Raw genomic sequence first — 12,987 nt, forward strand, 5'->3', positions numbered from 1 at the left:
CACACTTTCCACCACTACAATGGAGGCTATGATGACAACCCTCTAGAGATGGATGCTAATGCAAATTCTTCAACATATCACGCGAGCATTCTTTTTAATCATTATTTCATATTTTTATATGTGCTGAAGTCCATTTTAATATTGTTTAAATAGTTTCAGCTTTTACATTTTTACTGTTAAACAAAGGCTTTATTATAAGACGTTCAACAACATAACTAACAACACAAAATTTCTCTATCTTTGTATCAAATGGGAACCTCAACCTCAAATGGTCAGTTTTTGTGACTCTTGAAGACTGAAAAACATTCCACCTTGTATTTCTTTTAAATTTAAATTTATATTTGGGTACTGGGTACTGCAGTGTAATGTTGGCTGACCTGTCAGCACATTATGTTTGAACAAGTACACCACTGGAAAAGGGTCCAGGTGAAACCAATGCCCTTCTGAGACACTAAAGAAAACCCATGTAGGCTGTTTTGATTCCTCAAAAACCTTTTAACTAATGAGACAGGCTGAAAGTGGGGAGAGCTTTCTGGTGTTCTGGTACAGCACCACATATTGATAAGGCACCCTGAAACCCAGTTTTCAACTAATGGCTTTATAAATGGTATAACAATCACTTACTAATGATTGATTCATTCATTATATTGCATTAAAGGGAGCGGCTGGGTCTTGCCGGGTGACTGCCATGCTGCTCTGCCATGTTTCAACAGTAGCCCATGACAGATAAACAAAACACAGGATAAAACCATTCCCATTTTCACATTTTTGCATCAGTCACTGTAGTTAAAAGCCCATCTGCAATAAGCAGTCTTTGAGTGTCGCTGGTTATTATTGTGAAACTGCTTTTTTTCCATGTTTGTATTAGATTCAATTACTCCATTTGTTATGGAGAGAGTAAGATCTCTGCAGATAATACAACTCCCAATATTAAACTCCTGAATGTCTGGATCCTAAATTAGCGGAAAAAAAAAAGGTGAGCACACATTGGCAGGTGTTGATATGATGAGCACAACTGCATTGCAGATACACTAATGTGAAGCTGCTTTATTCTGAGTTTTTACTGGTTTGAAAGACTACTTCGGTTTGATTTGGAGAGGAATGGATCTCAGTGGATAATTTGGCTCCAGCTTAAAACCTCCTGAACAATGAACACTGAAGAAATTAAGCCGGCAGAAATTTCAAGTGGTTGCAGTCTGCAATTCAACACTAGATGCCATTAAATTTCCTTCAATCTAACACACTTCACTTTTACTCACAAGAAAGACCATAACAGACAGTTTGAACAGCTTGGTTCCAGACCTCCTAAATCACATATCAGCAGTCATATTAAAATCCTTTATTATAAACTACCAATTACTTTCAACACTTACAACTTCAGATGAGCTACAGACTTGTCTTGGCATAAGTGGGAAATCCTGATCTTTATTAATGCTTATTCATTTTTAGAACTGCAGACATAATGACTTATTACAAAGTGAGTAAGTGAGTTGGCATATAGAATTGCATCATTACCAAATGGAGACACACACAGCCATGTCTATTCTGAAGCATTTAATGAGGGTTTTTTTTTTTTTCAAACAACAGAGCGAGAACATCTGAACATGGAAATCGAAAATGTTGACAACTCTAATCATAAACATGTCACCTCGTGTAACCTTTTCTGTATGCTTTTACTATGTGAGGTGTTGAACACAGAGCCATGTGATCCTTTTCCACCTCACTGTCCCTTAAAGAAGACGTTTGGCATCAGGACAGACCATGCACAGATCCTCATGGCTGCCCTTGACACATTTTTTTTTTTTAACCATGTCAGCTCATGTTTCAGTAGCAACACTATTAAGTACAAACACTGTGACACCCAACATACTGTCCCCACCTACAGAGGACAGCATGTGAGATGTATCACTAATACATCTGGTGATATGAACAGGGCTATGATATTCACATCATGACACATCTAACTGTCACCAAAAGTTTGCAAGACGCAGGTTACGTTACATTTTGATTTTGGCTCATTTTACCAAAAACAGGCGATAACAGTTTACAATATGCCTGTTCAAAGTGTGTACAAGTTCAAATATTCACATTTCAAACACAATAACAACAAATTAAACAATTATGCAAACACAAAGTTCTTTATGTTGCAGTGAGTTCAGATTATGCTTTAAGGCTAGCTTTTCTGAAATTTGAAAACAATAAAACAAAAAAAAGATCTACAACAGACAAAGAAAACAAGATAAATTACTGTAATTAAACTCTAATTTGAATCTCCTCTAGATTACACACCATACAGCATCCAATGAACAAAGGAAATCATGCATAAATAAAGGAATGGAAATACTATTAAGGTTATTTTCATTTGATTACTGTAACACTTCATGAATTATAAAAACAAAAAGACTGACATCGTATGCATAGTCTAAATAGCTAATATGAGTCTCACTGGTAACTGTTGGACATGCAATACAGAAGTAAGTAACTATAGTCTATACCAGATGTGAAAAATTAAGTCTGCCAAAGCAAACATGATTAATACATGATTAATTACAATCAAGAATCAGAAATACACCATTTTTAACAGATTGTTTGGTCATTTTTGGCAGTAAAAAGCTATGCTATGCTAAGCTAGTATGCATACCATCACCTTTTATGTTTATATGTTATCTGGCTAGCTTTTAAGAAATAATTGCCTTACACATTCAGCATTTAAGGAGTGACTTAAATCTGCAATAACTGGGGTGTGCAATAATACTTGGGTGTGAACACAACATTGACATGTAATCAGCTTGCGGTTTTGTGGCTAATGTATACTCTCTTTTAGCTCTGTTTTTGGTCTCTACCAACTCCAACTCAAATATCCGGACTTGTAAAATACCGCTGCTATGACAGTGCTTTTGGCATTAGATTGCTATGCCAAAAGCTACCTTTCACATGCACATGAAATGCTGCTGGACTGCATCAGGTGAGAAGGCAAGAACCATTTGCTGCGTTATTTTATCCCAACAGAAGGCACCTGGCACATCCCGATCATACGACCACAGGCAGTGTCACTTGAGAACATGGCTGGACATCTGCATGAAACTAGCAAATACATTTGAATAATACTGTTCTTCAATGATGGGACAATAACTTACATGCCCTTACTTGCTGTCTCAAGTTGAAGAGGCATGGGGCTTTTGAAAGTCACTTTTGAAGACATAGCGCTGGTGAACGCGCATGTGCTCTGTGACGCGGTACTGTCGTGAAAAAGTCATAGGGCAGCGGGGACACGGGAAAGGCCGTACGCCAAGGTGGCTCCGCACATGTCTATTCAGAGAGCCTCGTTGGCTGAAGGACCGGTCGCACAGAGAGCACTGGAACGGGTGGTGAACAGGGTTTGACAGATGAGCTGATATATTCGTTGGCATACTGGATGACAATGCAGAAGGTATGCAGACAGACAAGGTAGATGACACCGAGGCTTGTAGAGACTCCAACACAGTAGGAGGGGAACAGGCTGTCAGGCCAGGGGTCTGGTTCTCACCTTCTTTCAGGTTGGACATCCTCTCCACAACCCCAGCTTTATGTATGACCTCAGCTCCTGGTCTGCTTGGGTCTTTACCAACAGATTTTCTTTCTTCAACATTGATTTCTCCAAACAAATAATTAGTGTCAACTCCTGCTATAGATGTTGCTCCATTCCTTTGATCTCTATCATTATTCCTATATCCAAATGTATGCTTTTTGCCAAATGCATCAGCAACTAGCAACTCAGCAGGTTTAGCACTAATGTCCAGCAGCAGAACCTGGTCTGTTGTCCCTGAAGCAAAGTGCTGCCTCAGAGGGTTGTAACCTGGACTGGCAAAGGTGCCAACCCCCTCCTCCTCATCACTGGACTGGTCTGAATGATCAGGGTTGCTGGGGTGGGAGGGTTTGTGACTAGAGTATTCATGTGATAAGTGTGTTTCTGACTGTGGTAGGCAGTGATATTGAAGATGTCCATGGTATGATGGCCCCACAAAACCATACGTAGGGTGAGACATGTTGTAGTCCACAGGCATTGTAAAAGTCAAGTGTGGCTCCGAGATCTCAGCACTTTTTTCAGGAGATGTGTGGCATTCAAAGCTAGACAGATCACTAGTGACACTTTCCAAACATGATTCTGGTGTGGTGGAGACATGACTTTTGTCTGTAATACCTGTGTCTCTGTTGTCAGATTCATGGTGGCTATAGGAAGCAGCTTTTGTGCTTGTCTCAGCTGTATGCAAGTTATAGTGGCTGTCCTGTTTATCTGTTTCAGCCAGAGACCTTGAGTTATTGATTTCTTCTTTCACTTCTCCCTTGGAACACAAATCTTCGCACTGCGGGTCACTTCCTGGTTCTGGTTCCTTTGCAGGAAGTGGAACTAAAGCTTCTGGAGCCTCTGCAGTAGTTGCCATCCGTCGATGTTTGGAGGGGAAATCATCAAAAGTGAGATTAGTTTTATACTTTAATCTTCTGGTCAAATTGCTGCAATCTATATTCTGTGGAACTGACTTATCCCTAAAATGATTTGTGTGATTCTTATTCTGAAATGAATCATAATAAGCATGACGATCATCATGATCTGTATGGTGAGATAATCCATTGCTCATATGTTGACCATTCTTTCCTATAAAATCATCTGCATTGCTGCTGTTGTTCTGTTTTAGGGTGTCAGAATGATTGGAACTGTCCTTGTAATCCCAACTTTTTGTCCCAATGTGGTCTTTAATGTTTCTGAAATCCTGATTCTGTGCCCCAAGATGATCTTTGTATCCCATGGTTATACCTTCAACAATATTGTCATTGCTTAAGCTTCTTGTGTTAGAGGCCCTGTTGGAGCTGACTGGGGCCTGGGATACTGGGTGGTAAGAAGAAGGCATTGGTGGCATTTCTGCCTGTTGGAGCATAACTGCTCTACTGCTGTGACGGATGACAGGTACTGCACCACAGCACGGATGTGGTGATGAGTTAGATGATGAAGAGGTCCAATGTGAGGGTGAAACATTGTCATGAGGGTTGGAGATGGAAAGAGGAAGAAGGATAGAGTGACAGATTTTAGTCTTGTCTTCCTCTTTTCTGTTAGTTTGTGTCTTCTCTGCTCTGCTTGTTTCTTCCTCTTGGATCTCAGCAGTGCAAAGTAAATTTGACCTCCTCCTGTTGTCAACTGTCCGCTCTGGCTCCTCCTCTGTGCTCCTCTGCCAAGTTTCTGGTTTTACAGTGCCAGCTGAATGAAACTGATCCTTTTGCACTTCTTTGTCCACTCCACAAACTCCATGCACTTCAGCTGTGCGGTGGATATTTTGAATCAAATCCTGAGGTGCTTGTCTGCAGTTATCTGTATTTACACTGCTCTCAGTGCTTTCAGATAAACTAAAACAGGTACTTGCATTGCTTAAAGTGCATGCACCCTTTTTGCTTAAGTGGTTTCTATCATTTTTACAGCTACTTTTACATGAATCTGTGTTATCACATTCATGCACATTGACTGAATATGAATGATCCTCTCTCTCCAGTGATAATGGCAGATACTTAGTTTTCAAAGTTTTTCTATAAGTATTACTAATGTCTCCATATGCCTGATTCTCATCTCCAGCAGAAGCATTCGTATTATCTGCAGCTTTCTCTTCAGACTGTTGCAAAGCTCTCAGATCCTCCTGCAATTCATCCATCTGCAGGTGGTGGGCAGCAGTGAGCAGGTTGCTATACTGTTGCTGGCTGTGAGCGTATGGCAATGCTCCTGTGTAAATGTAATCCAGAAGAAGTGACAGTACAGAGTCAGACAGACATGGAGCCTGCAGTTCCACCAGGGCACCAGCAGAGGATAGGATAGATGCCAACACTGGGCTAGAGGCTGCCAGGACACACCTGGGGGAGCAAGGAGCAACATGTGATGCTGCATAAAATGATGAGCATCATGTAAGACATAGCACTAACAATATAAACAAGATTTTCTTATACCAATGTGTTCTTGTTGATGTGCTGAGTGTTTATGTTGCTCACCGGTGTGCAGGGTGGAGTTCACGGGGGCCATATCTCTGTGTGACCACACAGTCACAGAACTGAGCTTTTTCTCTTTGGAAATTCAGACTTGCCAACAGTGATGCTGCATGGCTACTCACTTTCTTGACACAGGGAACCACCTGGAGAATATAGGACTCAGTCATTGGTGGTTATTACTGCTTAGATTAAAGAGGAGAATGGCACTGAAAAGCTCAAATAAACCCCATTCTGATAATATGCCTTTTCTGTGTTGTGAGGGTGCACAGACTATGCTATACTTTGTTCTATACTAAGGTTTTATTAGTGTTCCTGTTGTTCTGTATTATTGCTTTAGAGAAAAAGGACCTGACAGTTAGTATAACATACATCATATCTACATGATAGAAACACTATGTTATTGATTATAGGCAGGGGGTCCTGCTACAGCACCTGATAATTTAAGTAATATTTAGCATGATTATCAAAGGAGACAGCAAAAGGGAGGTACATTACATTTTAAGCAATGAGGACATGCCATGTGAAAACACACAATAAACACATTCCTTATGCCAACAAATACATTTGTCCATCTTGCAATGTCTAATTTCTCAATCTAAGTAGTTAAGTCAGATTTTCCATCTCATGAATCTTTTTGATGACTTTAAGAAAGTTATGTTCCTTAATACAGTTTAGCTAAGTATGATTACATTTGTTGCTGCTACTGTAAATACTTTCAGTAGGTACTTATCATCACCTGCAACTCCTTCAGGGAGATCGATTGCACTACAGTCTTAACATGCACCATGGCTTGCAACTTAAAGCTTAAACAGGTGTTTAGACTTTGCAAGCCAGTGCATCTTACGACTGATTGAAACCTTATGTCCTTATTTCTGCTAAATGAGCAAAACTGCTCTGCATGATCTGTCAGATCTAGGAGTGTACAAGCACAAGAAGTCTTTTCTTTTACACTAAAAACAATCTTAATCATGTTGAGACCTATAACTACTCTGTAGTTTAAGCACATCAGTAAGAAAATAAACGTAGACTTTTAATATGCATAATGCATAACATGCATAATTTTCAATAAATGTTTACAATCATCTTATAGTGCACTAAACTGTTGCTAGATTAGTTTAACCTTTTAGTGAATACCAAAGTCATCATTATAATAATTCTTGAACACATACATCAGGTATAAATGAATGTTCTCTTACCTCCATGTTATACTGGGAGAGGAGCGAATAAAGAAAAAGATTATAAAGTGTAAAGCAGTAAAGTGCGGTGCAGAGCTCCCTGTGTGCAGTGTCCTATCAGGCCCTGCAGTTGAATGGAGAAAGTAACCTCTATAGAGGCTATATAGTCTTCGCCTACTATATACGCACACTGTCTCATTCGGAAAACAATCACACGCTTTTCATATTGGGTGCTTGGTATGACGCAGAGGGACAGGTGCTTATAAGGACCGCTGGCATCTAACGTCACAATCTCCATGGCCCGTTATGGAAAGGGCCTGAGACCAGCCCACAGAGAACCAACAGGAGAGCACAGAACTGGAGCAAACAGAGCCAATCTTTCTGTTCACGCCACAAAAAGATGTTATTCGCACAGTAGTTTTTTAAAAAATATACAAACATGCAGTAAATTCAGAGTTCTCTTTATGAAGTAAATGAGCACAGAGCAGTGCTTGTCATTAATACTTTAAAAAGAATAATAACTTCATTCTTGTAGGGAGCTCCCTTTTTGTCTTTGTTGCACTGGATGGTCAGAGGTCAGTTAGGAAATGTCTGTAGAATGTAGTGAGTTTGAAATGTGGGGTTTAAGCAGTTGCATATGTCAAACTGGATCTATCATCAAATCTTAAATTGCCTGGATTTGTCACCTTTAAGTCTTCCTATGAGTCTGCAACTGTATTGCACACTGAAGAAATCTGTGATGTAGGTATCCGAACATTTCTATGTGTTCCAATTCTAGAAACGGGGGCTTCTCCAGTGCCAGGACTTTGAGCCGGCCCACTGGCTGACGCTTTGTTGACAACTCCATACTAAGCCATTTCTCCACCCTTCCACACCATGTGCTTGTCACGCCTCTTAATCTCTACAGCACTATAATGTTACCACCACAGCTCGAGCTGTACTGGTCAGTAGTACATTTCTCTGGCAACTGTGCAATGGAAATGCTACTGCAACACAAACCATTACATAGTGGGCCACATAAAATAAGTCTTTGGGCACGACCTACAAGATAATAATAACTTATTACACAACTATTTTCATTACCAAATAAATATGTGTAAAATGTATATATCATATAAATAACAATAATATTTATATGATATATATATTTTTTTGTAAAATATGTATGTGCAAATATATAGCAGATGATTTAAAACCTTATTATGTAGGTGCGCAACCAATTCAAAAACACTGACAAAAACACTTCATTAGACTTGTGCTGCATGCAGTAAGTGTGCAGGCATTACTTTTTTCCTCATAGTTGGAGATGCTCCATGTTATAGTGTTATCATTTCATACAAAAGTGTTTTCAGCATTTGAGTGTGTAGCGTGCGAACAAAGTGTCAGAATTAAATATACAGGTAAACCTGGGTGTTTCAGACGCATTCAAGATAATTACAACATCAATGGTTCAATTTCAGCTCCATGTTTAATGCACGTTGCACCTCACAATGTCTCTGTATACTCTGACTGTCAAATAAAGTTAAAACACCCCCAAATTATCTTGGATAAAAAAAATCATACAACATGGATACTAATGAAAGTATAAAGAGAATTAGAATTAGATTGGAAATGTGGGTGCTCTACAAATAGTGGCTTGGAGTGATTCCATTCACTGGGTGCTTGGGAACATAGCTCATGTACTGTGCAAGCAAGGTGCTAAGGAGAGAGGGTATCCCTTTGGCAAACACCAACACCCACACACACAGCTGCATCGTTTTGGAAACACATCATGTTCTGGGATTGTATCTAAAAATCATGTAAAGGCTAGAGGCCAATTGGTATTGTGTCAATCCCACTTTAAACTCCCATATTCATAGTGAGGGTACTATAAGCCATACAGCATCATATTGCTGACATGGTTCCTAAATCCATTAAAAGGAAAATGTAGTTTAAAGGAAAAAGACCAAAATTTGCCAAGGGGTCTGGGGAAAAAGTTAAAAAATGTGAAAACTCATTTCTTACCATATTATAGTCTAATATTTTTTATGTGCAACTACATCTATACAGTATAATATGCAATTAATGAAAGCTTATAGTGTCTACATATATTACATACTGTCTACATAAATGATTAACAATTAAGTCAGACTTCACATTTTAAATTTATATTTTTTTTTCAATATATTAGGGGAGTATACTTGGAGCGGATGTGCAATTTCCCATCCCCATACATATTTCTTTAATTACTGCCTTCACACACAAAAAACACCCAAATTATAGCTGCAAACACACTTAGTTATTAAGACAAACTGCTTTGCAATAAGGTCAAACCAGGAAAAAAGTGCATCTTCAGATGTGTCTGTCATTCAGATCGTGTAAAATCATATTAAGCACAGTCACCACTTTGTATTTAAGATGGCATGAACTGACACTTGGGGTTATATTTACTACCACTCAAGGTTATATTTACTATTTTTATTATTCAAGCAACTGAAGCCAGAATTCTCTGGCGCATACTGATACTTCTATGTGTCTGAAGTACTGCCATAGCTAACGTCCTGTACTCCCTTCCAGCACAAGGCAGAGGACGGGGTCTTCCTTACACTAACAAACATGCATTGTAAAGAGGCTGCAACATGATGTCTCTGCCAGCAGACACACTGCAAGAGCACAAAACATAAACATGCATTCCCAGCATACAACTTTTGCAGCATACAAATGGATCACATTTAGAAACTGGTGAAGTGGACAGAACATAGCTTAATGGCTTACAAATACAAAGAAAGCTTTTTATCATGCCTTAATTTTGTAGGTTGTTTTTTTTCGTTGTTTTTTTTTTTTGGCAAAATTAACAGGACAGACACAGGCCCAGAGCCATGTTAGCAGCTATGTGAGGATATGGTGCCCATTGCAAAGAAAAACAAACTATGAGATAGACAAACCATAGTACAAAACAAAGTGACTTTATGATGGCCCTAGGTGACTAGTCTGAAATCACAGTTCACAAAGGCTATGAATGTCGACATCAAATTGCATAGTCATGCAAGTAAACATTTTTGGGACACTTCAAATGTCAGGGGATCCTCAAAGTCATTAAAGGGTAACCAGTATTTTCCCACCAGGATCCTATTTTCAGATTTTTTGTGACTCAGTGAGTAATGGGAATAACAATTTTTCAAACTGGTCCAGAACATGATACTGCAGCCTGCTGCTGCAAAAAACGTTTCAATGTTATCCCTACGGCAACTGAGAACGGACGATTTACAGCGACTAAAAGTGCTTCTTTTTGCCACTGACAGGGTCAGATTATTATATTAAGTGTCTGGCAGCATTACAGAAAGGATCTTACAGAGAAAGTCTTTTTTGTTAAAGAGATAGAGATCTTCTGTATTTAACCAGAAACAGCCATCACCAAATACACCAGACTCAATTTAAATAAACAGTAACCTCAGAATCTTTTTACATCTAATTGGATAGATAAAGGGTTCATATAAACCAAACAGGATTTGGTTAATACTGGCATCAGTGGAGAGGCAAACCAGGACAACTTTTGCAAGGTTGTTTTTTTGTTTCTTGTTTCCTTAGACTTTAAATTAAGTGTGGTCTGGTGGGTTTGGCGAAAGTGATTTCGGGGCTGTTTCTGGTTGAACAGAAAGGATCTTACCCTTTAGCAATGGGGTCAATATCTATGGGAATCCTTTTCATTATGTTGTCAGACAGAAGATCATCTGAGCCCATTAGAAGCAAAAACAAGCACTTTTAGTGTACCTAAATTGAAGATGCACAATTGCCCACAGGCATTACATTGCAGCCTGTTTCGCAGCTTCTCGTTGCTTAATACTGGACCAGTTTGAAAAATTGTTCTGATTAGTCACTTAGACACAAAAACATAAGAATATAGGGTCCAAGTTGAAAAATACAGATGTTACCCTTTCAGATTCATGCTCTGGGCTCCATTAATGTCTGCATACTAAAATTTAATAGAAATCCATTCTACAGTCATTGAGATATTCTGGTCTGGACCAACAGAGCCATCCCTAGAGGTATTCTTCTACAGTAGTATGGCTAAAAATAAAGTCCTAAAAGTCTTTGATAGAAATTAACTGGCTTTCTGGCCCTAAGCCCACAATAAATGTTCACACACATATCATTACAAAATTGTTTTCATGTGTACCTCGGGGGTTTTCCAAGATCAAGACTCCTAAAGCTGAAAATGTGCACATGGCACTTCAAATAGAAAAGATCGACCAAACAGGATGCTGTGCCATCCACATAGTCGCACACGAAGCCAACCCATTTGATCCAGCCTCTGCAACACATACAGTACGAAGGTCCAACTGTTAACTTCTTGTCCTGGTTCCCTTTTTACACATGTAACATCATCTTCATCTTGCTCTCTCTCTTTTACTCACACATCCAGAACATCGTTGTCATATTTGGTGACTGCTAATCTTAGCTGTTTGGCATGACACTGTTCACACTTATCCGTACATTAACACCCCTGAAAAACACACACACACAGTAGCAGTGAACAGCATCTCTCTACTGCCAACAGAAGACTGGATAGCTTTCAGAAGTGACAGAGTGTCTCGTTGGCCTCTGGAATGCATACCGTATACTGAAAGGGGAACGTCCCTGGTTCAACTCCAGCTGGGGATTTTTGCTCCAGAGCCAGGATTTCTTGTCGGCCTCTATTTTCTATTATTAGAGGTTAATACACAGGAAAAACATAATTTTAAAAGTGGTTCTTAAATTGCAGCAGCAGAACATTTTTCAGATACCCACTGAATCATACACATATCCTTTCACTGAGTTGCAGAACCAATACACAACAGATGGTGTTATGAGTAAAATGCAGCTGCAGAAACATTTCAAAATGCAGTGTTATGTGTCATGGGCACATTATACACACAGTGCACACAATACAGTCCAAATACCTCAGACAAGGTTAAAAATTCCAAACTTGAAAGTTCAAGAGTTAATCTGATTTGAAGTTTTTACTGAGATGTTTCCAATGAGAGCTTTCTTTAAAAAAAAAAAAAAAAAAAAAAAAAGGGCTGCGTGCATGAGTTTCTTAATGTCAAAATAAATCATCTAAACATCTAAACATTAAGCTCAGATGTGATGCCAAAACCATAGCCATTAATAAAAGCATTCACTTTTCTGGAAAGCGAATGAAAGGCTAAAGATCCTGGTTTCAGTGATATGCTTCCATCCAGCTAAGAGATCATTTGAGGTCTGGCGCTGAAGTTGGAAGGTGAGATCTTTGCTATCGCTGAATCTACTGCAAATGTTTATCAGTGAAAATTGCATGGCTTTATGCTTAATTGCATGCACTTTTTAGCGATAGATGTGCTTGAGGTAGCTGAACCCACAAATTATTACATTTTTAAAAACAAAATGCATATAGCAAAGGGTAAGGCAAGTAAAGTGTCTTCTGGAGTGTCTTTCAACAGCCCGTCTCAGCTCAACTTTAGTATTTAATGTATGTGCCCTATTCTTAGATCCTCCAGCACAGAGTTGGAGGACCGGCAAAAGTACTTCCAGTAACAGCAGCAGATCTGCCGTATCTTGCATTACATTTTAAAAAAAAACTTTAAATCTTGGATTCATTTGTATCTGCAACAGAAACTTATAGATTACGTCCAAACATATACCTCATTCTTATCATCAAGGAGGTGACATTTAGATCCATCCAGACTCCCATCATCAACCATCTTTGCACTCAGTGATGTTTTAGCAGCAGGAGATGGAGGAATGATTATGTCTTTGTCTTCATAATCATAGACAGCTGCATCGAAATCAGTTGAGTCGCAATTTTGGTTGA

At 39.0% G+C, this 12,987-nt stretch overlaps 1 protein-coding gene across 1 annotated transcript in view; it reads right to left on the bottom strand.

The window, feature by feature from the left end:
• Nucleotides 1–2,341: 2,341 nt before the first annotated feature.
• LOC121958972 overlaps nucleotides 2,342–12,987 on the bottom strand; it is a 32,665-nt gene continuing 22,019 nt past the window's right edge. Inside the window, exons 2-3 of the mRNA XM_042508187.1 lie at nucleotides 6,007–6,146; nucleotides 2,342–5,871 (exon numbers count right to left, since the gene is read on the bottom strand). Of these exons, the coding sequence (XP_042364121.1) occupies nucleotides 3,156–5,675 (2,520 nt within the window). The 5' untranslated portion in view covers nucleotides 5,676–5,871; nucleotides 6,007–6,146 and the 3' untranslated portion in view covers nucleotides 2,342–3,155. The remainder of the gene's footprint in view (nucleotides 5,872–6,006; nucleotides 6,147–12,987) is intronic.

This window comes from Plectropomus leopardus, chromosome 1 (assembly GCF_008729295.1).
Source record: "Plectropomus leopardus isolate mb chromosome 1, YSFRI_Pleo_2.0, whole genome shotgun sequence".
NCBI classification, from domain to species: domain Eukaryota; kingdom Metazoa; phylum Chordata; class Actinopteri; order Perciformes; family Serranidae; genus Plectropomus; species Plectropomus leopardus.